We start from the raw sequence: 25,604 nt of genomic DNA, 5'->3' as shown, positions 1-25,604 counted from the left end.
GCTAAATTAGCTGTAACTAATATACTTATAAGCTTTGTTGTTATTGGTCGCGATATTTTTTGGTTTCACCTTTAGTCTACCCCAACTTCTTTGGACTAAAGGCTTTGTTGTTGTTGTAATACACTTATAAGCTCTTTCTAGCATTTTTTTTTCATTTTTTAACTTTCGTTTATACTTTCAAATATTCTAAATAAATATATTACAAACACTATTCTTAAAACATTTACAAAATGCAAATCAAGCATTTAAAAAAATGTTAATTGTGTATAGAGAAAATGTTTCTCATGTATACGGAAAATGTATACAAAAAATAAACAAATTGTGTGAAAAAGTTGATCATGTATTTTTAAAAAGTTAAATCCACGCATTTAAAAACATGTTTAACAAGTATTTTAAAAATGTGAAATTTGTATAGAAAAATTATTGACCATGTATCAAAAAAAGTTTAACAAGTATTTGAAAAATGTTAAATTTGTGTATAAAAAATGTTGATCATGTATCAAAAAATGTTAATTTGTACTCCCTCCGTAAAGAAATATAAGAGCGTTTGGATCACTAAAGTAGTGATCTAAATGCTCTTATATTTATCTACTGAGGGAGTATTTAGAAAATGTTAATCAAGTTTTGATTTTTTTTCAAATGTGTAATATAAAAATTATTGACCATCTATTAAGAAAATTTAGATTTGGTATTTGAAAAATGTTATTCAGGCGTTTGATTTTCTAAAAATATTTATAGAAGAAATGTTGGCCAAGTACTAAAAAAAATTTAGATCTTGTGTTTACAAAATGTTACTTAAGCATTCGAAAAAATGCTAAATGTGTATAGAAAAATGTTGACCATGTATTAAAAAATGGATATGGTATTTGAAAAATGTTGCTCAAACATTTAAAAAATGTTAAATGTGTATAGGAAAAAATGTTGATCATGTATTAAAAATGTAGATATGTTATTTGAACAATGTCACTCCAGCATTGAAAAATGTTAAATGTTTATAGAAAAAATGTTGACCATGTATTCAATAAATGTTAATCTTGTATTTGATAAATATTAGAAAAATGTATTAGATATATACCGAATATTAGGGCTGGGCGTTCGGTTGATATGGTTTGTACGGTTCAGTTTATTCGGTTTTTTATAATTTTGATTTTGGAGAAAGGCAACTGAAATAATCACACAAACTAGCCACCAAAACTTATTAATCAAAATAAATCGGTTTGGTTTATTCGTTTAACCAAAAAAACGAAGTACATGTACCCATCAGTCTGAGAGACCTGACTCATGAACAACGATTTACATTGTACATAATGTATACAATAATCACAAGAGCTAGTTGTAAGGATACACTAGCTCATGACAGCCGTTTATGCAAAACAATAGTAAACTATTTCTAGTAGATCAAATCAGTGGCGAATCTAGCACAGAAATGAAGGGTAGTCTCAACTCCAAAGGGGGTTGATCTTTTTTAGTATGAAAACAACACATAACGCATACACGCAGCCAGGCAAGCTAACTCAGGAGGCCCCCCTTCATCTTTGTATGTAATCGAAAGATCATTAATAAAGAACACTTGATTGATTACTTTTAATCAACATATGTCTCTCTAAGCGTTGGGACGCTCGGTCGTGAAAAAGCTTATCCGGTCTCTCTAGTCTATTTTTAAACAGTGTGCAAGACCTTTTTTTTTGAGTAAACAGTGTGCATGACCTGCTCCTTAGGCCCTGTGCAATGCAAGGTGCTTGGGGTAGGTGCTTAAAGAAATAAACCAGTTTTTCTCAAAGCACCGGTGCTTATTTATAGAAGGTAGACACTTAATTAAGCATTTGTCCTGTAGAAATAAGCACCGATGTTTAAGAAAATTTCGGTTTGTTTTACTAAGCATCTCTCTAAGCACATTCCATTGTATAAGTCTTAGAAGGCTCATGAAGAAGCGCTTGGTAGCTAGTTCTTTTAGACAAGCTTGTTAGCTAGTTGTTCCGTCGGGGAGAGGATGTGCTGCGGAAAAATTGGGCCTTGGAGAGCACGCACGTTCTCTATCGCCCGTACCACACACACAGGCATTAACACCCGCTGGCGGCTGCCCCGCGGGCCCAAGAGCAAGAGAGGCCCAGGGACAGCCACGAGGCGCCAGAGCCGAAGAGAAAGAATGGTGGCGTGGCTCGCGCTGTGGGAGGGCCCGAGGGAGAACCGCTCCTGATTGAAGGGCAGAGGCGTCCGCGGCCATTGGGACTGGAAGCCGCCGCCGCCTCTTCCCCCCCTCCCCCCCTATCCACTCCCACCTAAAACCCTAGCTAGATCCCCTCAGCCAGCCGCCCATGCTCCTCCTCGCCTGAGCTCCGCCCCTGCCCCCGCCCCTCTCAATGGCGCTCCAGCTTCGCCGCCTCCTCCCGCACGGCTACGCGCACCGCGCCGTCACCCTCGCCACCAAGCCGCTGCCGCCGGCGCCGGCCATGGTAATTAATTCATTTCCATTCGCCTCCTGCTCGTTACTACCAGCACGCTTCCCCGTCTGATGGGGCGTTCGCGGGTGAGCGATGGGTGTTCGACGTTTTGCCTGTGTGACCAGTTTCGATGGGAGCAATTTGCCTTGTTGACACAGTAGTGGTACAATGCCAGTGGTGGTTGTCCATTGTCCATAGTTCATTTGACCATGTAATGTTATGTCAGCACACCGGCATTCATGTTGCCAGAAAAAGACATGCTTTACCGACACACCATGTGTTGAATCACTGTATCGAAACACACAATGCTTTAGTTTTATATATACTGCTCTAGTTAGACCACTGCTTCTTCTGTAGCATCATTCATTTTTGTTAACACGACTAAGATTAATATGGCACTGATAGACCGACAATGCTTTTCCCCTTGCACCATGCTTTTCTTTTACAGTATTTTTTGTCATGATTCTGTCCAATAAGCATGATCAAACACGGATTTTTATGCATGCTCTCTAAGTATTGTGTATGTGTTACCTTTGCAGCTTCACTTTGGGACTTCCCAGAGATACTCATGCTCCTTCATGCCTTATTCGCCTCTCCGTCCTTGTCAAATGTGTGGAGTCGCAGTACGGAATAGTGCAACGAGGAAAATGTCTCTAAGAAATAGCTCTCAGCTCGCCCTACAGCTCAGAAGCAGTGCCTTTTTGACTACTGGGCTCTCGGGGTACCACAGTTCTGTAAGTTCCAGGGCTGCAGCTATCTGTGGAGTTGCTTTAAAGGCTACCAGTAGTGTTAATTCACGGCTCTTCTCGACTGCATATGGTAAAAAGTTAAGGCTTCTCATTAGAAATAAGAGCTCATTTAGCCATCCAAATATAAATAGGGAAGATGGGAGTGCTGCCCATAGTTACGTCCATAAATCTGAGAGACGCAAAAGCACACTAGCTGCATGTAGCACCATCGCTGATGAGGCTTCCACATCTACTAGCAAGTGCAGCGAGAGTGGTACAGATACTAAAAAGGACATTGCAAAGAAGAAGAATTCTAGAGGCAGCAAAAAAGAAGTTAGTGCAGATGTGAAAGAAAAGAAAGTTTCTACCAAGAAAAAGAGCACTTCTGCTAAAACTAGTAAAACAGCAGCAAAGACAACTGAGAAAGCTAGTGCGAAGCAAGAAGAAAAGAAGGTCGACGCATCTAAACCAAAGAAAGGGGTTGGTAGTTCCAAAGAGAAAAAAACAGTAACCAGATCGAAGAAACCTGTGAAAGCAAAGGAGTCAGCTGCTATTGCAGCCGCTGAAACAAAGAATTGCATGGAGACCACTGTTGATAGTTCTGGTAGCGAGAGGAGGCCACTTGTACCTCTTTACCCCCCGGTAGCTAAATCAGTAGTTGTTGTTGAATCAGCTATAAAAGCAAAAGTTATTCAAAAATACCTTGGGGACATGTATGAAGTATTACCTAGCTATGGTCATGTGAGAGATCTAGCTGGAAGGTCAAAATCTGTCCGCCCTGATGACGACTTCAGCATGGTATGGGAGGTGCCTACTGCTGCCTGGACACACCTTAAAAGCATTAAAGTTGCATTGAAAGGGTATGTTCTATAGGCTGGTTGTTGCTAACTTTGTTCAAATTTCGTTCTTGACATATATGTTTGATATGCATTAGTTGCTCGGAAAGTATGACACATTAACATAATTAATTACTTCTACGTTCTATGGGTCATATGTTTGTCTCTAAAAACTTGTATTCCATGCAATACCATATGTCCATATCCTTGTCACTTTCTGCAAGGCTTAACTGAGTGAACACATGACAGTCGTCTTGGTTTCTGTTTTACAACATGTAGTTTTAACCTTTCTTGGACGTAATGTAATGTTGTGAGTACTAATATCTTTTGGATGCATGAGCCATTCACCTTTGATCATAATTTAGATTGTCCGTGAAGTGTGCACAGAGTGATAAACAGTATCATGTCTTAAATCTCCTAGATTTATTATGCTCTATCTAAACTTGAGCCTTTCGAGGACACATGGACAGAAACTATAACAACAATATGGCGTTGGTGATGGTTGATTCGTCTCATATGCAGATTTTTTATTGTTAAGCTGTTCCTGCAGATAGTTTTGTGTTCAAGTATTTATGCCTATATTCTTCATTGCCACATCTAAGTATACGCTAATTAGTTAAACCTTTTCTTTCTCTAGATCTGCCTTCAGCTTATAGTAAGTGTCATACATGTGTCTGAGTTAATTCTTACTTAAAACTAGGGCTAACTGTATATATTACATAAATTTGCTAAACTTGTCTTGTGCAAGCTTCTATGTTGAGTTCCCCTGCTTTATGAAGTTGTTGCTGATTGTCTTCTGTTATTATTGCTTATTTCTTATCTCCAGAGCAGAAAATTTGATTCTCGCTTCTGACCCTGACCGTGAAGGTGAAGCAATTGCTTGGCACATAAAGGAAATGCTTGAACAGCAGCCGGGTGTGTTGGGTTCCCATGTTACTGTTGCAAGAGTTGTCTTCCATGAAATTACAGAGGATGCTATTAAAAACGCTTTAATGTCTCCAAGATATATTGATATGGACTTAGTTAATGCTTACCTTGCACGTCGTTCCCTTGATTATTTGATTGGGTTTGGCATATCACCACTTTTATGGAGGAAGTTGCCTGGTTGTCAGTCAGCTGGACGAGTCCAATCTGCAGCTTTGGCTCTTGTATGTGATCGGGAGACTGAAATAGAACGGTTTACCCCGCAGGAATATTGGACTGTTGATACTGAATTCGAAACCCAGTGTTCGGATTCTTCAAAAGGCCTATGTCTTACATCCCGGATAAAGCTTCTCAATTCAAAAAAGTTGGATCAGCTTTCTATAAGCTCTCAAGAAGAAGCACGAGCAATAGAAAAGAGGATTTATTCTTGCCAATTCGAAGTAAGAGGTGTTAAGAGAAGCAAAATTTGCAAGAATCCTCCAATGCCGTATATAACATCCAGCCTTCAGCAGGATGCAGCAAACAAACTACATTTTGGTGCAGGGCGTACCATGAAGGTTGTTTCTACTTAATAAGAACTTAGGTGCATAGCTTTACTATTATAATACTGTCATTTACATGTAGTGATCTTTTGACTCATGTGGTTCACTGTCTGAATGCAGGTAGCCCAGAAGCTTTATGAAGGGATCAGTCTTTCGTCAGAACAAACAACGGGGTTAATAACGTACCTCAGAACAGATGGGTTTCATGTACGTACCATCCTACTTTAGTTGATTGCCAAAGTAGTATTTGTTTGTAAGTGTCTCAAGTTGATTGCCAAAGTAGTCTTTCTGTTTATAAATGTATCATGTTGGTAGGGTAAAACAATCTCCCGGTCTCTTTTCTGTGATCTGTGGTTGTTGGTTTAAATTGGCGCATTCACACAAAAAACCATCAGATTGGTCACTCTATATACAAGTGACTGTAGATAAAGATTCCACATGGCTGTCTTTAAGGGGAGTGACACTTGGTTAAAGGAGGGAGATTATAGAGTGGGATGATCTTTGTTTCTTGCTTGAATCTGATGCTGACACAGTGACAATACTCATCCTTGGATTGGAAGCCGATAAGTTTTTCAAGTAGAGATGCCAGCTTGATGCTATGGCCAAAATATGGATGCTTTTGCTTAGTAGAAGAAAAAACTCAGTTATCAGCTCAAACATCTGATCAGGAAATTGGAGTTCTATAGGTCCTTACTGCTATTCCAAATAAACTGTCTGCTCTATTATTTCTTGACTTGCTTTTCTCATTATTTAGTTCCATTCATGTATATTTCTAGTACCCTGGGTAGCTACAATAGTAATAATATCCCAAACGAACAAGGAGGAACTCATGTGCATTTTAATGAAGAAATATATGCATGAGTTCTTCAAGCAGTGATGATTTGAACTTAGGTGGTGAGATTGTGCATCCACTCCCGCCCAAGTGAGTTAACTTTTATACCAACTTCAATTACATGAAACACATAATGGTTTATATATGAACATTATTAACTCAAATACTCGATTTGGCTACAAAATCTTAGTTGTGATATGTGCATGAAAGATACTACTTTCTATCCTTCGATTTGAGAATTTCTTGTCAGTTATCAGTGATAGTTGATTGTTATGCTGTACTTGTTTTAATAGCCTGAAACTGTTACCTTATTTGTTTATTCTGTCCGTCCCATTGAAGATTTCTGATGGAGCCGCAGAAGATATTCGTTCGTTAGTGAAAGAAAGGTAATACTCTATTGGAATTTTTTGTGAAGCTTGTTTAACTAAGTTTGTTCTGGGTTGCTAATCTATCTTGTTTCATGTTTAGTTGATCAGTTACGTTGTGCCCAATAATCTGATTTGTGCTTGAGTGACCAATTTCAACATTTCTTTCTCGTTGTCAGGATATATGGGATTGATATTGTGAGACATAATATTTGATACTATATTACTAAATATTTATAACCTTTCAATTGTTTTGCATTTTTGATGGAATGGCTGGAGAGCTTTCTGGTATCATTTTTATGAGTTTATTTCTTTTCTTGTCTAATCTTGTTTTTTAGAAGCTACTCCCTCCGTTCACTATGTTTTGGATATTTCAATATGGACCACATACAAACTGAAACGAGTGAACAAACACACTAGAACGTGTCTACATACATCTGATTTAGAAAAAAGTTAAATTATCTTATAATAGTGAACGGAGGTAGTAGTTTGAGAGATCAGTATCTTGGGAGTTCAACATGTTACCTTCCTGTTTATCAGTATGTCACCTGGGGTTTCCATTCTTGCTAACAAGTATTTGTTCTAGGTATGGAGAGCAATATGCACCAGAGGATATTAGGAAGTACTTGAATAAGGTGAAAAATGCTCAAGAGGCCCATGAAGCCATAAGGCCCACCAGCATAAGGAGGTTGCCATGTAATAAACCCTCCTGTACTTCTGTGTTCACTCAATTATCGATGCTGCACTACCGTAAATCATTTTCAGTGTGTTTTTTGGTGGTGGTGTGCACCGGGGGGGGGGGGGGGGGTGGTTCCGAAAAACATCTTGGTATGTGCTAGTGGTTCGTGAGTTGCAGATTTCATCTATATACTCTATTTGACAGTTCAAGCCTATTGCAATCTTTGGTTGCTAAAGTTTTTATTGAGTATCAACTAAAGGTGTTTCCTTTACTTATTGTCCTTTCTCTGCCTGTTTAGTACTTTTAACATTTCTCATTTGTTCTGATGGAGAGAATTGGGACAAGGAGACTTGAAGTACAATGGCGTTGGGTGACGGAGAGCTGCTGTTGGGTCAGGAATACATCCAAAAGAACTATTGAGAATAGACAATCAATGGCAAGATAATCGTAGGATTTTAGGGACCATCGGGCTAGACACTTGCACCCTCCCTCCACTCCATATTGATGACACCGACAGGCCAAACCTTAGCTCCTTCGACCCACCCTTCTCTCTTCCCTATGGTGGGTGTTGTTTACTACTCCCTCCGTTCCAAAATAAGTGTTGTTGTTTTAGTTCAAATTTGAACTAAAACCACGACACTTATTTTGGAATGAAGGGAGTAGTTCATTACGAATCAAGAGGTGATATATGTTGTGTGTTTGAATGGCATGCTTGGTGTTGTTTACTAGTTCATGTAAGTTCTCATGTACTCGCTGTTCCACATCTACCACAACCTTCTTTATATCACCTCTTGATTTGTAATCAGCAGGGTTTTGCCATCTGTTGTACATGCTTTATAATTGACCCATTCATAATGAATGATGGTTATGCTTGAAGTCTGCATGCGCTGTACGGCTGAAAGAGTACCTGAAGCGTGCATTTTCCATTTTCAGAATTAAAAATTGCTAATGTTTCTTTGTTTTGCCAAATCTTCTGTAGCATCTCCTGTTCTTACTTGCATATATATATTTGAGCATTATAGCTTTGGTTTATTGTTTTCGATTTTTAGTTCTATGACTATCATTGTATCTCTTTCAGCATCTTTGATTGGAATACTTGATGAGGATTCTTTGAAACTGTACACTCTAATATGGAGAAGAACAATGGCTTGCCAAATGGAAGCTTCAAGGACTGAGCTGGTTGGTTACTGTCTTCATTTTTATCTGTTGTTTATTACTCCATTCTTTGGGATGGCTGGCCACTATGTGCATTTTTACAAAGCCATATTGTCTCCAGTAATGTTTTTCTGAACCTTGGCTCAGCTAGACCAAAGAATCTCACTGTACACATGTTTTTGAGATTCAAGATTGCAAATAATTTGGCGATCAGCCCCCTACTCTTTCCTCATTAAAAACTACGAATAACATATGCTTCCAATTTGAGAGAAATATGAATTCAACAAGTTTGCAGTGCATTGGTAGCTTGCTGCTCATATTTGTATGCTATATCGTTGGTTCAGTTGACCTAGGTTTAGGAAACTCCTCTCATCCGTCTATGGAAATCATGACAGATTGACAGGTATAGAATTAAGAGGGATTTGTAAGTTGACGTCTAATCAAGCTAACCTATGTTCAGCTCCTTTCTGTCGATAAATGAGGCAGCTGTGTTTATGACAGAGCATTGTGCCTAAATGTATCGATATTTCTTTGTTGTGTCAGTCTGTTTTTTCATTACCAGCTAAGCCATCTGTTTCACCTTTCACGACTTTCACCAAGCCATCTTATGAACAGAACCAAGTCAGTATAGAAAGCTGTCTGATGGCCATATGAAGTGAAATGCTTTACCCGTGAACCTTCCCCCCCTTTTTATATAATGGTAAAAACCGGAGAGAATGCAACTATTTTAACCATTAAAAGGGATGTCAATAAAACCTCCAGCTCTTTTTGAGAGTAAGGGGCAAGTCCGGCCCAGCGCTTTAAAAAGGGATATCTGCATTCTACAGGAATCTATGCGAAGTGCAAGAATAAATGTGGTGGTCATCTTTTGAGATTAGTTGTATATGATATGATTGAGTATTTGAGTACAAGAACATCATGATGAGGCATCTACCTATTAAAATTTGTTATAACTTAAGGGGGAGAAATTTCATCCAATTTATTGTGGCTCTTCGAACAGATTTCTGATTGTTGTGCTAAATATATACATTTTGATGCTGTATCAGTTAATGAAAATGACATCCATTTTCTTTGATATGCAACTTAAAGACATGCTAAATTCTTACATTTTTGTTTTAGATTTTCATTATTTTATATGCCCTATAAAATTCTATGCTTAGTTTCTTATTCTGTGTGCGCGTTAATAATTGCATTGTAGATTCAAGTTGACATTAGTAATCCTGAAGGCGACATGATTTTTCATTCATCTGCATCAAGGCTTGACTTCAAGGGGTACCAAGCCGTCTATGAGGTAGGTTATAATTTTAATCCATCTAGGCTTCTTGATCTTCTGTCACTTATGTTTGCCCAGGTAAGAAAATATGTTGATTGTCTTCTAATGTAGCCTTCTCCACTTTCCTTTATGCTACTTTGGCCAGCCTATGAGTAGATTTAGTAGAAAATATGCTGTATTCATCTCACTCATGACAACATTTCATGTTTCAAGGGATGAGGATGATTGCATAATTGGGTTGGTCTTTATCATCTCCGTAACCTTAATTTGGTTTGTATCTGTTACGACGTGAGCTGGTCCACACCAACATCAAAGAAGGTGCTCAGCGCCTGCTGCAAGATGTAGACGTGATAAAGTTCCTTTCAGTTAATTTCATAGGCCTTAAGCGAATTGTTTAAGATATGAACAGATTCCTTTCTCTCTATTACTTGAAGTTGTCAGGGCCTCCCACCCTGTTCGAAACAGGAGGCAATCCATTGAGTTGAATTAAGCAAGAATTAGGGAGTTTCTACCTTTAGCCTTGTCCCAAATACGACGCGTGTCCCTCTTTTCCCTCCACAAACCCTACTTCATAACACCGCATATATATTTATTTGTGCATTAGGGGTGATGGCTCAAATACAATCTTTCCGATCCACTGCTTTATTCTTTTGGGTATAAACATAGATGACAAATGTATTCTCTGTTAGATGTGGATATAATTCAGAATACAGGGGCCAAACTAAGAATTGATATATGATTAGTCCATCCCATAGTTCTTTCTGATTATTCCTCTGTATGTTTCCCATTCATAGAAATCTTACTTTTGGCAATACTTGTGGAGCACATGAATTATAGTCCCTATGTTCCTCCTTTTCTATAAACTCTTATGTGGCATCAGGGTTTGATTTTCAGAGACTGGCTATAAATTTCCCAGTTGGACGCTTCCGGTTTTCTTGGAAATTTTCGGTGGCGTAAACGGACCATCTTATTTTTTTGTAAAACCTAAGGATCATTGTATGCAACAATGATAATACTAATACATGTGTTCTTCATAAGATGCATATCAGGAGGGTGTGCTTAATGGTCTCAACTCTCAACTGTCTTGTTTTTGAAAAAAATGGGCTTTGGCCTGTTATGAAAACCGACCATTTTCAGCAGGTTCTTCCTGGTTAGTTTGGCATCTTCTACAAATTTAACATGTCCTGACACATTTTTTGTGGGGAAGTTTTGACTCATTTATGGTGTGAATCTGTGAAGTATACGCACAAATATTATACATTGCTAAGTATGATCATTAACTTGCTAGTCTGTTATTGATTTTTTAACTGAACTTGCTTGATTGTTTATCTTCCACTGATGCAATTTTGATCTTTTTTGCATTCCGTATTCTTATATTATGTATGTGAATAAAATATGCCCTGTTTTTCACCAGTAAATCTACCGAATAGCTTATTTATATTGAATTTTCGTTGTAGTGTTTTGTGTTGTGCCGTTGTGCGTAATCATGTAATCTCCCTGTAGAGTTTCTTATCTAGTTTTCTCCATAGGACGTCTTATTTCCTACTTTTGCTTAAATGCGTGAATTTCTGCTAATTCATCAGCATCTAGTTTTCCTTTAAGGAGTTGATGTTTAAGCTTTCACATGGATAGAATGAGAATGTGAATGTTTTAATTAAAGTTTGTATTTTATAAAATGTCTGTGTGCCCGGTGTTCAGTTTTATGAGCTTACTGAACCCATTAATGAGAATGTGTTGCTTGTAGGACACTGAAGCAAGTGGGTCCAGTGAAAGCCCTGAAGGAGAAGCTGCACATCAGGATAATTTTGAGGCCTTGTCCAAATTAAAGGTTAGCAGCTGCTGATTACACTTTTTTTTATGTGACCACATATTGCTGGCCATCATTGAACTAAGTCATAGCATATATCCTTTTTCTCAGATGAAAGATTTGGCGTCTCCCGTTAACGTGAATCTCGGGCAGCACTTTACTAAACCTCCATCCCGTTATTCTGAGGGTGCATTGGTCAGTAATAACCTACGGTTTGGATTTTTCACTTGTTGTTGCTCTTATAATTGTACATGCCTGAAATAAGAAGGTTTCCTTAGTATTGGTTTGTTCTGTAACCTAAGATTTTCACCGCATGCCTTGTAATCTCCAGATAAAAAAGATGGAGGAACTTGGAATTGGAAGGCCGTCTACGTACGCCTCTATAATGAGGGTGTTGCAGGTAGCGTAACGTGCTACTTATTGTTATGCCCAAAATACATCACATTCCCTTTCTAGAATGTCCATTTAGCTCTTTCTAGTATATCTGATGATTTCTGAGTCGAGTCTCTGAATGACATGTTTGGGTTAGTTGGCTCATGTAGTTGCCCCTCAACTGCTGCATATGTCCTCATGCATGTCACAGTTGACTTTTAGGTTGCTGGGAAAGCGACTTTTTTAGTGGTCTGCAACACGGGTTCGATTTTCTAGAACTGGTGTACTCTTTTGAGTTCTGGCACAGACTAACAGGTCCCCTCGGCGGTTACTAGTATGCACAAATGATTAGTTTTCAGTTTTATCCAGGCTAGATATATAGGTATTATGTTTTGATAACAATAACACATGGCCAAGACCAGTAGTTGAGAAGGCCTATGGATTCACCATATGCCAATTTGTAGTTTCATTCATTATCATCGGCGGTACTTTCTTAATTCATTATCAACTACTTGTGCGAATGGATAAGAGTTTTTGCCATACTTGTGCCATCCAGGACCGGAAATACGTGACAATAAAAAGTCGAGTTCTGCACCCTGAGTTTCGTGGTCGAATGGTATGTTCTTGTTCCTGATGCCATCTTCACCCTTCTACAAAGATCCTGTTTGGTCAAAACAACCTCTGTTCTGATTGCCATCTGAAACCATTATGTTGATTTGCATAGAAATAATGTCTGACAGTTAAGTGCATTGTTTTTATATCATACTATCTCCACTTCCAGTGCATTTGTATGCATTTTACCAACGCGTCATCTACTCATCTTGTCATTGTACCTTTATTACTCCTTTTTATGTCTCTAAGATGACAAAGATGGATTAACTCACTAAAACGTACACATATTGCTCTGCAAACCATTTGCTCATTACAACGTTATACATTTCATGGTTTTGCAAATGCTCAAGTACACTTCACCTGTTATTTCATTTTTCTGCTGTTTAATTTTGTTGCATATTGTTTTATACTGTGTTTTAGGGTATTCTTTCAGTTCACCTAGCTGAGGTTGCACTATTTCAGTTTTCTTGTGCCTGATATTTCAGCTTTCTTGTGCCTTTTAATTTTAAATATGCTCAACCATATGTTTTTTCAGGTCTCAGCATTTCTTTCACATCTTTTCTCTGAGATTGCCGATTACAGCTTTACTGCTAACATGGAGACGGAGGTACTAAACACTTTCCAACCTATAGCTTATCTGTACATTTTGTATGTGCTTGTTCTTTACCATGGTTTCAGAAACCAGCTTATCTAGCGGCTTAGGCAAATATGAAATTCCAGGAAATCTGCAGGTTGATTTCAGTAGAAAGTGAGATCCACATACTTTGAAAGAAAGGTTACACTATGCTCATAGTTCTTTTGTTGCTTTAAATAATACTATCAACAATATTATTTAGAAACGTGTAACTGGTTCAAAATATGCAAAATTGAGTGGTTTTGGCCTGCTGTTACCTCAGGTTCAGCCAGCAATATGGCTGCAGAATGAATAATTTTGGAATTGTGATTCTGAATCCATATAAGAAAACTTGTTATGGCAAGGCTACAGAGTCATGATGGAATTCTACCCTAGGGCTATGATTTATAAAGCCCCGTCTGGAAGCCCAATTTTGATCCTAATAAAGGCTTAAATTACAGGCCCGTGAATAAATTAGTCTGGGCCTTTCAAAATTTGTTTGGATCCCCTGTTTTAGTCGAGCCCTGGTCCGCCATATGTCCTCGATACATCAGGAAAGTAATAATTTGGTAGGTAGAGGTATGTCTGGATATAAATATGACAAATATCGGGGGCAGAGTGAGATGCAGCTGCTGATCACCACAGGCAATGAGGTATTGAGGGCAGAGTGAGATGCAGCTGCTGATCACCACAGGCAATGAGGTATTGAGGTAGACGCCGTCCGCCACAAGCTCCCCTCCTTCGTTGTTTCTCCGGCTGTCGATGGCCACGTACTCTCCTCACTGCTCGAGCGCCACCCCTCTCCCAACCCTCACCGGCGGCACTGAGCTGCTCCTCCACCCTTCCACTGTCGCCGTCCGTGTCTCCTTCACCGACGGCACAGAGCCTTCTCTACGTCGCTTGATCTGACCATGTCTTCTCTATCCGCGGCTCTCACGGACAACTCCCTCCCCAGCTCCTCAATGCTTGACCTCCGCCAGTAAGATCTGCGGGGTGTTATAATTGTCAGATGTGTCACTCAGTCGAGCATATTGATCGCTTTTGATACTAGGATTTAGGTTGCCAAATTTGTTGCTCTGTGTCTTGAATATTCTTGGATTCAGATACTAAAGTTCTTGTACATGTGTACATTCAGAGTTGTTTAGGTTAAATTTTGGTGTGTTCAGTGTTTGTTGAATCCTGAAACTTCTATTTGTCTCCCTGTTTGCTGTATTCATGTCTGAGCTCACTTAGGCCCCGTTCGGAAGTTGTCCAGCTTCTTCAAATCCGCATCTCCGCCTCCGTGCGCCCGCTTCCAGCTTTTCGCGTGGAGCTGAGACCGCTCGGGACGTTGGGCCAGCTCCTCCTAGGGTCTGCGAGCAGGCAGGCACGTCGGGGATGACGGAAGGCAGCGGGGCAATAGAGGGAGGCGGCGGCGAAGCTAGGACAGACCCGGGAAGGGCTTCTCTGGTACGCATCTTGCGGGAGGCGGGACGGACCAGCTCGTATGGCTGCCGGCGGCGACCAGCGGAGAGAGTGACGGCGGCAGATGCTGGAGATGATTGCGCGGGGATGCCGGGGGGCGACTGTGAGCGGCGATGGACGGATTCCTGCGGGATGCGGCGGATATGCAGGAGGGCAGTGGAAGACTAGCGGTGGCGCGGCGGCGGCCGGCAGCAGAGCAGCGGCGGCTAGGGTTGGGAGAAGGAGAGGCGCGGGCGTCGGTCTCGTGGGTTGCAAAACGGTTCGCTACTGTGGCACTTCGGAAGGGCATTGGAATGTAATAACGAGCAACTTCCGCTCCTGGTTTTTGTGAAGCTGGGCTGGCGTAGCTCCTGGAATTGCACTGCAGGGGGAATTGCTCCGCGGAGCGGGCTTCGTGGAGCTGCGGCGTTCGGGCCAGCTCCCCGCCCACTTCTGGAGAAGCGTGGAGCAGGAGAGCTTCCGAACGGGCCCTTGGTTCTGTGTTTAACTGGGGATTCCCATTTACAAGCGAACTAAATACCTTGTATCCAAACGACATTTACAAGGGCAAAGGAATACAAATGTATACACTAGTTTTTGGTGGTGCTCAGTAAAATACTGGGGCATGTGATTTACAGGTTTGCAAGTTTTATGGTTTCCCAAACGGAGCCTAACCGGATAGCCTTTTTCCTTAAAGAGGATTATAATCATAAATTCATAATGGAACCCAGGGTACAGAGTCAAGATGGAATTCTACCTTAAGGCTATGATTCTTAACTGGATTGCCCTTTTCCTTAAAGATGAGTATGGGGATGATTTGCCGAATAGGAGATGTGGGAATGTAAAGTTTTTTCTTTCTGTTGTTAACAGTAAGTAACTAAGCATGTGAGAATTCAGTTGTTGTAATAATCCTATTACTGTTTCTTTTTCTGCACATAAACAGCTAGACAATGTCTCTGCTGGTTCAACTGAATGGAAGGGCCTCCTGACAGATTACTGGGAACGATTCACCAAATACTGCACAGATGCTAGTCAATGGGATGTTAGAAAGGTAATTTTATTTGTGGTTTCTGGGAAAATCTGTACCCTGGCACTAGAAGTTTTTTCACCTAGAATAACTACTTGCACGGTGCTATTGCTCAGTGTTTTTTCTATCTCGTAACCACTCTCTCCTTTCGTTACATTTCCTGAATGTAGCAATTTTTGCGTTTCTTCCAGGGATATATAAAAATGATAAGTTTTGGGCTGAGATCATTCTCTATGCCTACGGGTGCATCTTGTTTTGGATGGATAGTTTTCATTATCGGATGAAATGCTTTCTATCACGGACGTGGCTGTTCTGATCCTGAGTTGTAAAATAAATAAAAACTGATTTTTTTTGTACCGAACTTTGAGAAATGTTTTGATTGGTTACAAGTTTCATTGCCAGATGGCATTTGTGGAAAACGTGGGGAAAAAAAACGATGCTCCAAAACAAAATCATTTTTATTTTATTTTACTGAACACCTGAGCTCGGATCAGAACAGCACTTTTGTTTCTATCACCCAAGTAAATCACAGTTATAGAGTATTCTTGTCCAAACAAAAATTCATTTATATTACGTAATTGCCATTTTTCCAGTGCTCATTATAATATTATGGTAACAGGCTTATAGATGTACAAAGTAAGATGTAGTCAGCTCACTGACCACCCCAGGTAAATGGCATACTGGTCCTAGCTGGGATTGCTGAACCCCCAGTAGGTTGCTGAATCCCACCTGACATCATCCCACCCATTTTAGCATGTCTAATCCTTTTGATAGAGATCATTGTTAGTGTTTAGCAAATACGGAGTAATATGTTACCATATTATCTTACAGTTACTTCTAAGTATTGAAATTTGAATCTGGATTTGAATTACCAACCTCGTTGCAGGTAGAGAGAATGCTTGAAGAGAAATTCCTTCCTATCCTCTTTCCTGACCTTGACACCGATAGTAGGGTTTGCCCTAGGTAATGCATACCATCATCGTACCTTGAATGTATTTTATGCTGTTTAGGAAGTTCAAATATTAATGCTGGCCATTTCCCAAACATAAATGTTTGCACAATTCGTACATGTTCATTTGGCAAGGGAAATAGGATGTTACCCTATTATGCAATGTATTAACCATGTTTCTTCCTTAATACAAGTACTTAACATGCTTGCTGAATATCTGCAGTTGTTCTGAAGGGACCCTGAGATTTAAAGTTAGTAGGTACGGCGAAGGCTATTTTATAGGCTGTGACCGACATCCAAAATGCAAGTATGATCTTTTTATCCCTACTAATGAATTAAATGCCTTGAAGTTGGAGCTCAATACCTGCTGCAATTCTTGTTTTCTCTTGTTACAAGTTGTAGTTCCCACTGCAGTTTCTTGATTATAATAGAGTTTCGTCATATCTTTTGTATGAGGATAATGCAATCATACCTAATGACTAAACTAACTATGATAGGTACATCGCCCGCACATTATCAGATGAAGATGACGAAAATGAAACCTCCGAGGAAACTCCGAAGTCTTTTGAACCTCGGTTACTTGGTGTCAAGCCTGATACAAACGAAAAGGTTTTTTCAGTCTGTATGGTATCTGGCTTTATTTATTTCTCAGGAACCAAGTGTATAACATTTTTGCTCGTTCTACAGGTCTTCTTAAAACAAGGTCCTTATGGTTACTACATCCAGGTTGGAGAGGATAGGAAAGGAGCGTCCCAGAAAAGGGCTCCTATTTCCGAGGTAATTATTACGGTACTTTGAAAATTGTCCTTCCATAAACTTACCGCAAATATCTTTTAAACTACTTTTCAGGTCAAAGATATTAACTCTATCACCATCGAAGATGCAATTGAGCTATTGCAGTATCCAAAAGTTCTGGTATGCTTTTCTATAGATTTTAACATTCTATACGTGTTGTTCAGTTGAATCATGACAATATTGTTGTTAACAGGGGAAACATCCTGATGATGAGCATCCTGTACTTATGACACATTCTAAAGCTGGATTTAGCGTCCGGCACAGGAGAAGCCTTGCTCCAGTGCCAAAGGTACGTGTTGTTGTTGTATTATTACAAGGTTTTTATCATTTATGCCAGAAACAATATGAAATGGGATTCCCATGTTGGTGGCATTGTTGTCAACTGGTTACAAATTTTTATAATAAAAATCATATGCAGTTACATTTATACAGTTCTCAGTTTGGACTTTCTCATTGCAAGTCTAACAATGCCTTGAAAATGACTGATGGCAGACTCACGACCCAAAGAAGGTTACACTTGAGCGTGCACTGAAGTATCTGACGGGTAAAAATGTCAAAAAGTTTGGTCGACCAAAGGGAAAAACTAACAAAAATGCAGAACCCATTGAATGGCATTAAGTGATCGGCTGTCACAGATGCAGATGCAATGTTGAAACTTGCACAGGCTCCGAATAACAAAGGTCAGTTTCAAGCTCGTGCACAAAATTCAGAGTGGATCAGTGGTAAGAATGAGCAGTCAGTACTTATTCAACTGGTTATGTGTGCCTAGCTGCTGCCGATAATTCCCGGCAATGCTTTTTGATGATGATGGGCCTCCCTGCGTGAAGGGACAGCTGGTCAACTCATAAGCATATAAAACATGTGCGCATGCGCTCATGTCTTTTGAGTTGTATTTTTTTGCTGTATTTCTCCATAATCCCTCATAAAAGAGAGATGATATACACGCAGATGAGCAACATCTCTCTGCGCTTCATTCTTTTATGGGTCAGCGTCAGCAGCTGTATAGAAAACACAGATGACGGGCAACTTACCAGATTATATACACCCATAGTTTTTTTTTGCCACTAACATTTTGTAGCATTCTTAAGCTGCTAATGTCATCATAAAATCCTGTGGTTGATTCAAGTGGCCACCCTTTTGTTTCTTTGCAAATGTATCCTGCCGCAGCAAATAATGTAAAATTTAAAGTTTTAGTGGCTTGGTTTAGAGGTCACTGATTGTTGGTTTATACTAGTACCTGACTTGTAATTGTACTAGCATATTCTTGGGCAAAGGAGAAAGGACTATTGAGTGCTTGCCGCATTTGATGCCAATTAGTGACATGATAGCTCATAAATCAGTACGCTATTTTTTCACATTGGTGCATCATTTGCATGGTTGGATACTTGTATTGGACCAGATTCACTTAAAGACTGCCTTTATTTAAAGATGACAAAGGAGAGCTGGTGGTTCAACAGCCGATAGAAATCAACCTTACCTGGACTTTGTCATTGAAGAGGTGCATATTCATCTATACCATACCAATCAATCATCTTTACAAGTTCATGTACATTGTCTTTTTCATGGTTGTGACTTGTGAGGTTGAGCAGCCATGGTGTGGCAGTAGAGAACATTTCATGTCTTATGTTTGGGAGGCATCGAGGATTACGGGAAACACTAACCGCTCATCGTACACAAGGCAATGCTTGGCCTGTTCATGTTGCTCGCTGCTTCTGCCCTCTTGTGGTGTGGTGCGATGAAATATAGTTCTATAGGGACTAAAACGCACGGTGAGAGAGGAGGCGGGCAACAGACCGTAGGAATGCTCCCAAATGTTCTTCATGTCTCTCTCAAATCCTAACACCAATATCATCAAGTCAGCAGCGAGTGGTGGAGTCGTCTCAGTTAGGGCCACGAGGAGAGCATCCATCGCCGTCGACCCCTAATTGCACATACAAAAAATAACAAAGTTTTAGATTCTGCTCAAGCAGTGCCCATACATTTTGAGTAATTTTATTTTCTTTGTACATAGTTCCTTCGATGTCATTTGACCATTAAACTCTACAAACATCTATAACACTAGATGAAACGGTGCGCTCTACCGTGCCCCACTATAGCTGAATTCTTCGCATGCGGTTTTAGGTGGACTTAGGCCATTCATCATTGATTTCCACTGGAAGACTGGCTTATTCGTGTCCTAGTCGTGACTGCAGGCGAAGCACCGGGCAGGACCGGCTGACACTTCGAGGCTAGAGTAACGCAGAAACCAATTTCATCGGTCGAAACAAACAGTTCAAATCAGTGGCGGAGCTTGATGAAGATTGTTGAGGGGACTAGTCATAGTTGAGGGGGCAAAGAAGATAAGTTATGCATGACCCTTGAGAAATCTTGGATATTCAATCCTAATTGGGGGGGGGGGGGGGGGGGGGGGGGGGCAATGGCCCCCATGAAGCTGCGTCACTGGTTCAAATGGCTCCTAGTTAGACTCTGACAATTGACATCAGGTACAGTTGACAACACGCCAATGTCAGAAGAGCAAACGGGTCATTAGTCCGGTGTAAGCTTGGAAGGGATTTGCTATACTTCCTTTCTAGTTTATAAGACTTATCTTAAAATTTTCATGTTTCCATTTATAAGTCCTATTTATATGGCTCCTCATCATGCGCTCATATATCAAGGTGCATTAAATCTCTGCATGCGAGGATTAAGGAAAAACTCAATAATGCATGTAAAAGTTCTTGGTTATTTATTGGTCACACATGCATGCATTGCAATCAAATGCATTGATAAACATAATATTGTGAGAAAAACAAGTGCATTAATTGAGTAGTAAAGGAGAGAGTAGTAAACTAGCATTCTAAAATATTTTCTCAAAAAATCAATTGTAAAATATTTATAAAATATTTAGAGGGATGTATTTTCTGAAGCTCTTAGGGGCCTAAACAAGCAGTATTTCGTAAAAACAAATGATAAGGGTATCTCCAACACCAACCCTCAAACTGCCTGCAATCATCGTTTGGACGTATTTTGCAATCCAACGCGAGCCTGTACTGGTCCACAGGTCAGCCCGGACGTGCCTTTTCCTGCTTTGCGGGCGTCCAGGCCACTGCCACGTTCGGTCCTGACTATCCTGGCCCACCAAAAACCCCTCTGGCCCCCGTGCACTTTCCCGCCCGAGAAGGTCAGCGCCGCCCCAGAGCACCAGTGCCACATTTATGTCGGCTCAGAGCAACGCGACCTCTCACGCGCTTCAACATTGAAATGGCGTGCCGGCCGAGAGTGCCTCCCTCGCCAGCTTTGTGGGCTCAACATTGTCGTTTGATTAGCCGCTCAGGCTGCGGAGGTAGAGCTGGAGACTACCGAGGAGGAGCTAAAGACTGCGAAGGCGGAGCTGGAGCTTCATTTCACGGTGCTCACGCCTAGACGAACGCCGACGATCATTTAAATTAGGTTTAGAGTCGGATTTTAGTTAAAATATGTCTAAAATGTAATGAATTTCGTCCAGTTTATATGAAATCCAGTCGGTCTCCGAATTTTTTCCAGTTGGTTCAAATCTTGTTTCAATTGTATACGGGTAGTGTTCGATGGACAACTTTCGCGTTAGTGTCCACGGACAGATGTGGGAGCAAATTTGGGGGTCACCATTGAAGATGCTCTAAACCGATTGTATGTAGCAAGAGAGAGAGAGCAAAGGGACAAATTAACACTGCATGATTCCCATCCGAACACCTCACGGCAAGAGAGAGAGCAAAGGGACAAATTAACACTGCATGATTCCCATCCGAACACCTCACGGCAAGAGAGAGAGCAAAGGGACAAATTAACACTGCATGATTCCCATCCGAACACCTCTCGGATGGGAATCATGCAGTGTTAATTTGTCCCTTTGCTCTCTCTCTCTCTCTTACTACGTACTATCGGTTTAGAGCATTAAATGCATTGGGACCCACATGTTAGAGAAACAAGGGTGTTCCATGGCCTCAGTGCGATCGTAGCTAGTTGCCCGTAAACTATAGAGGAATTTGTTTATAAATATTCTCATAAAGTTTCAGATTTTAAAATATTGTATTGCTATGTTTTCTTGCTGAGATGTAGCGGGGGTGCATCTAGCTGGGTGTAGAAGAACCGCTTTGCTGACTGCTCGCCACAGTTGATGCCAAATGGTGACATGATAGTACGTGAATCAGCCGCCGGTATCTTTTCACATTGCTGCATCCTTTTCTTGGTTGTTGGATCGGACTAGATACAGTTAAAGGCTATTCCCTTATTTAAAGTCGATAGAGGAGAGATGCGACGATTTCCTTATTTATTATCGACGAAGGAGAGCTGGTGGTTCAACAACCGAGAGAAATTGACCTTTCCTGGACTTTGGCATTGAAGAGATACATATCCATGCAGACCATGCTAAATAGTTTATGCAAGTTCATGTAGATTGTCTTGCTAATGGATGTGAGATTTGGGCAGCCAAGGTGTGGTAGTAGAGCACAGTTCATGTCTATGTTTGGGAGGCATCGAGGAATACGGCGACACACAATACCCCAGATACACGAGGAAATGCTTGGCCTGTCCATGTTGCTCACCGGTTCTGTCCTCTTGCATGCTTGGTGCCAGCTGCAACTCGATCCAGTCATGTGGATGGCACGCGAATCATTCGTGGTTTAGACAATCCCAAACATGCATTTCTGTTTGTGTGTGTACTGATGTGATTAGATGTAGTTCTATAGGAACTAAAAATGTAAGATGCGCACAAAAGATGAGTAGCAACAGAGAGGGAATCAGACCATCTAGAAATTTCCCCAAATGTCTTTGTTCATGTCTCAATCCCCTCCAAAATACAGTAACACCCAAAATCAACAAGTCTAACAACATGGTATTAAAGCAGGTCAATCTTGTGTGATATTACTAGTTTACCACGACGAGTGAGCACGGTGCTGTGACGCCGGGAGCTGCGACTTGTGGAATCGTCACAGTTGTGCACATGGTCAGGGGGGAGCATCCATCGTCGTCGACCCCCAATTGTGTTGTCCGCCGGGCTAGCACACGCGGGACGTCAGATTTGTGTCTGCCGGTGCCTGTTGCATTGCCGATCTTTGAGGCTGCCAGTGCTACTGTACCAGTCGGCCGACCGGATAGCTGGGTATCCAATTGATTGCATGGCTAGCTGATTGATACTGGTACGTGTATCTAGTACATCACCAGGATTTGGCTACGGTGTGGACACTGTGTAGTACTCCCTCCGTTCCAAAATACTTGTCTTTCTAGGCATTTTAAATGGACACAACATATAGATATATGTAGACATATTTTAGAGTGTAGATTCGCTCATTTTGCTCCGTATGTAGTCACTTGTTGAAATCTCTAGAAAGACAAATATTTAGGAACAGAGGGAGTACAAGTACGGTTCAGTCTCTGCATGCTATTAGTACAAGCATACCTTATGGAACTTAAGTCCTTGTGAAACTTATGTGGGATAAAGTTAAAGATAATTTTTTTTTGCTAAGAGTTGACTAGCTGCATGAAATGCTCAGTAAACAATAACATTGACAAATAATCCTCAAAGCCCCCAAGGGTACTCTTGAGACTAACCCGATTAAATTGTTGGGGACAGAAAACTATATTAGTTGGGCGCAGTATGCTTAGTAGTAGTAGTTGTTGTTCTTGTATTCTTATCATTATACTTTTTAAGACCAGAAACAATATGAAATGTCAACTGTTACATTTTTTATAATAAAATCATATGCAGTTACAGTTATACAGTTATCATTTTGGACTTTCTCATTGCAAGTCTAACAATGCCTTGAAATGACTGATGGCAGACTCAAGACCCAAAGAAGTTTACACTTGAGCGTGCTCTGAAGTATCTGATGAATAAAAATGTCAGAAAGTTTGATCGACCAAAGGGGGAAAACTAACAAAAATGTAGAGCCCGTTGAATGGCATGAAGTGATCAGTTGTCATAGATGCAATGTGGAAACTTGCACAAGCTCTAAATAACAAAGGTCAGTGCCAAGCTCGTCACAAAATTCTTTTTTTTTTTGGAGCCGAGACCGTAGAACAATCGTTCTACGGTATTTTCTATATTAATAAATCAAATAAGGTACAATTACAAAAGGCTATAAGCAGCCAGATTACAAAGAATCAACCAACACCATTTTTTGGAAACATGGTAGTATTTAGAGATTCTGTTCTATCCAACTGGTAATCAAATCGGCTTTCTTTTGCTTTGCTCGAAGTCTAGTAGTTTCCGGTCCTTCTTTGAGATAATGCTTCCATGATCCATAATTCATCGGAGCCTTTCTGAAGATTTTGTCATTCCTGGCCATCCAGGTGCTCCAATAGCCCATAATCACCACTTCCATCGCAATTTCCTTTGGAATTTCACTGAGTGTGAAAATGATTTCATCATAGGTGGATGTACCTCTATGCTTATCAGGTGCAATTCTGTTCCAGCAGAAACCAACAAATTGACAGTCCCAGAAAAGATGGATGCTTGTTTCCTCAGTAGGCTCAACACAGAGGGCACAATTATAATCCTCTAAGTGCATGTTTCTGCGTTTAATCATATTCCTTGTGCTCTGTCTGTCATGTAGCAATAACCAAAAGTAATTCTTGTGCCTGAGCCTACATGCTTTTTCCAGACCAACTAAAAGATCTCATGTGCTTTACTTGGGCCAGAAATAGCCTTGTACATGCTCATAGAGGAGAATTTCTGAGTGGTGCCAGCCATGATCCAAGAGTCTCTGCCTGATGTGGACTCCCTGGTTGAAATTATGTCTTGAAGTTCATTGAACTGGTTGAAAGCCTGGAGTGACAGAGGTCTATGGAAAATAATACTTAAGTCTTCATGCTGCTGAGCCTGTGATAGAGTGATGTCTGTATTGATAGCAAAAGAGTGAAGCTCAGGGAACAGAGTGCTCAGAGGTATGTTCATCCACTTATCTGACCAGAGCATAATGGTGTCTCCTCTTCCAGCTTTGCACTTTGTATGCTCTTTTAATGTAGGTAACAGTTTCAATATTGATTTCCACCAGAATGAACCAATCAATCTATCTCCAGGTAGACTGTCCTGATAATATGCTTCCCAAATAATATTCACCCATGGTATGTCTTCTCTATTGAAGAACTTCTTTAGAAATTTCATGAGCATGGCTTGATTATGAACCTGAAGATCTAGCACACCCAGACCACCATGGGATTTAGGCAGACACACTTTCTCCCAAGAAATCAATACCAAGCCTCTGTCATGTGATCCATATTTCCTCCAGAAGCAATTCATCAGGTAGGAGTTGATTTGTTTAAGTATAGTCTTTGGGATCATGAGAGTACACATGAAAAAGGTTGGCATGCTTGTAAAGACAAACTTGAGCAAGGTAAGCTTATCTCCAGTAGATAACATAGTTGAGCAGCTAAGCAGTCTGTTCTCAATTTTGTTCAACATAGGCAAAAAGAATGAGCAGTCAGTATTTATTCAAGTAGTTATATGCACCTAGCTGCTGCCGATTATTCCGGTAATGCTTTTTGACATTATGGGCCTCCATGCATGAAAGGACAGCTGATCAACTAATAAGCATATAAAACATGTGTACAGGCGCTCATGTCTTTTGAGTTGAATTTCCTGCTGGATTTCTTTTTTGAGGGAAACAGCAGGGCTCTGCTGCGTATTTTTATTGATTTTTTAAAAAATATAGTACAAAGAATAAGGTCTGAAGAAAAAAAAAACTATACATCAAAGATACAAACAAAACTAAGGAAAGAAAGAAGAGACAGTAAACAACAAATACAACAACAGCATAGCAAGTTATCTAAAGGATTTGATCCAAGCCTCAAATCCACTGTATTCCTTCCTCTTGACTCTGTAGATGATCTATTTGAGTTCTTCTTTTAGCTTCTTTCTGCATCTGTATATGCTTGGCTGAATGTGTTGGAATATGTGATCATTCCTAGTTGTCCAGATTGCCCAGCAGGTTAGGATGATGATCTCTCGCATATGGTACACTCAGCAGTTGCTTTAGGTTGCTAATTTCCTCCTGAATGCCTGTATGTGCTGGCTACCAGTTGGTGCAAATGTAGCTCCAGCATAATTGTGCAAATTGACAATGAAAGAAAAGGTGATCCCTTGTCTCCAGGGCTTGCAGGTTGCACATGACACAAGTGTAATCCTGCAAAAAGAAACCTTTTCTCTGCAAAGGGCCCTGGTGTTAATCCTGTCATTGAGCAATAACCAAAAGAAAA

General features: G+C 40.4%; 1 protein-coding gene across 10 annotated transcripts; it reads left to right on the top strand.

Moving 5' to 3' along the window:
• The first annotated feature begins 2,206 nt into the window (after positions 1–2,206).
• On the top strand, positions 2,207–24,894 carry LOC123156427 (DNA topoisomerase 1). 10 transcript variants are annotated; one of them, XR_006478080.1, is made up of 24 exons: positions 2,207–2,453; positions 2,981–4,029; positions 4,832–5,486; positions 5,592–5,678; positions 6,643–6,689; positions 7,255–7,364; positions 8,426–8,526; positions 9,701–9,793; positions 11,520–11,603; positions 11,694–11,777; positions 11,914–11,982; positions 12,511–12,570; positions 13,102–13,173; positions 15,566–15,673; positions 16,536–16,612; positions 16,822–16,905; positions 17,096–17,207; positions 17,286–17,375; positions 17,448–17,513; positions 17,587–17,682; positions 17,886–18,073; positions 23,189–23,371; positions 24,048–24,293; positions 24,429–24,894. XR_006478080.1 is itself a non-coding variant. In XM_044574560.1 (21 exons), the coding sequence occupies exons 1-21, from the start codon at positions 2,361–2,363 to the stop codon at positions 18,009–18,011; spliced, it is 3,363 nt and encodes a 1,120-aa protein (XP_044430495.1). In that variant the 5' UTR covers positions 2,207–2,360; the 3' UTR covers positions 18,012–18,706. The 10 variants fall into 10 exon arrangements, 1 of the variants encoding a protein (XP_044430495.1); XR_006478076.1 differs by having other exon boundaries at positions 24,404–24,894; XR_006478073.1 differs by adding an exon at positions 18,822–18,891 and having other exon boundaries at positions 24,048–24,894.
• The last annotated feature ends 710 nt before the right edge of the window (positions 24,895–25,604 follow it).

This window comes from Triticum aestivum, chromosome 7B (genome assembly GCF_018294505.1).
Source record: "Triticum aestivum cultivar Chinese Spring chromosome 7B, IWGSC CS RefSeq v2.1, whole genome shotgun sequence".
NCBI lineage: Eukaryota > Viridiplantae > Streptophyta > Magnoliopsida > Poales > Poaceae > Triticum > Triticum aestivum.
This window is presented reverse-complemented; position numbering and strand designations above follow the sequence as displayed.

What these genes read in the sequence shown, in the direction of transcription:
- LOC123156427 (XM_044574560.1), top strand. Translation starts at nt 2,361, where the DNA reads ATGGCGCTCCAGCTTCGCCGCCTCCTCCCGCACGGCTACGCGCACCGC. An exon ending in AAGCTTCAAGGACTGAGCTG is followed by an intron (nt 8,527 to 9,700) that starts GTTGGTTACTGT and finishes ATTGCATTGTAG; the next exon opens with ATTCAAGTTGACATTAGTAA. An exon ending in GCCTTGCTCCAGTGCCAAAG is followed by an intron (nt 17,683 to 17,885) that starts GTACGTGTTGTT and finishes GACTGATGGCAG; the next exon opens with ACTCACGACCCAAAGAAGGT.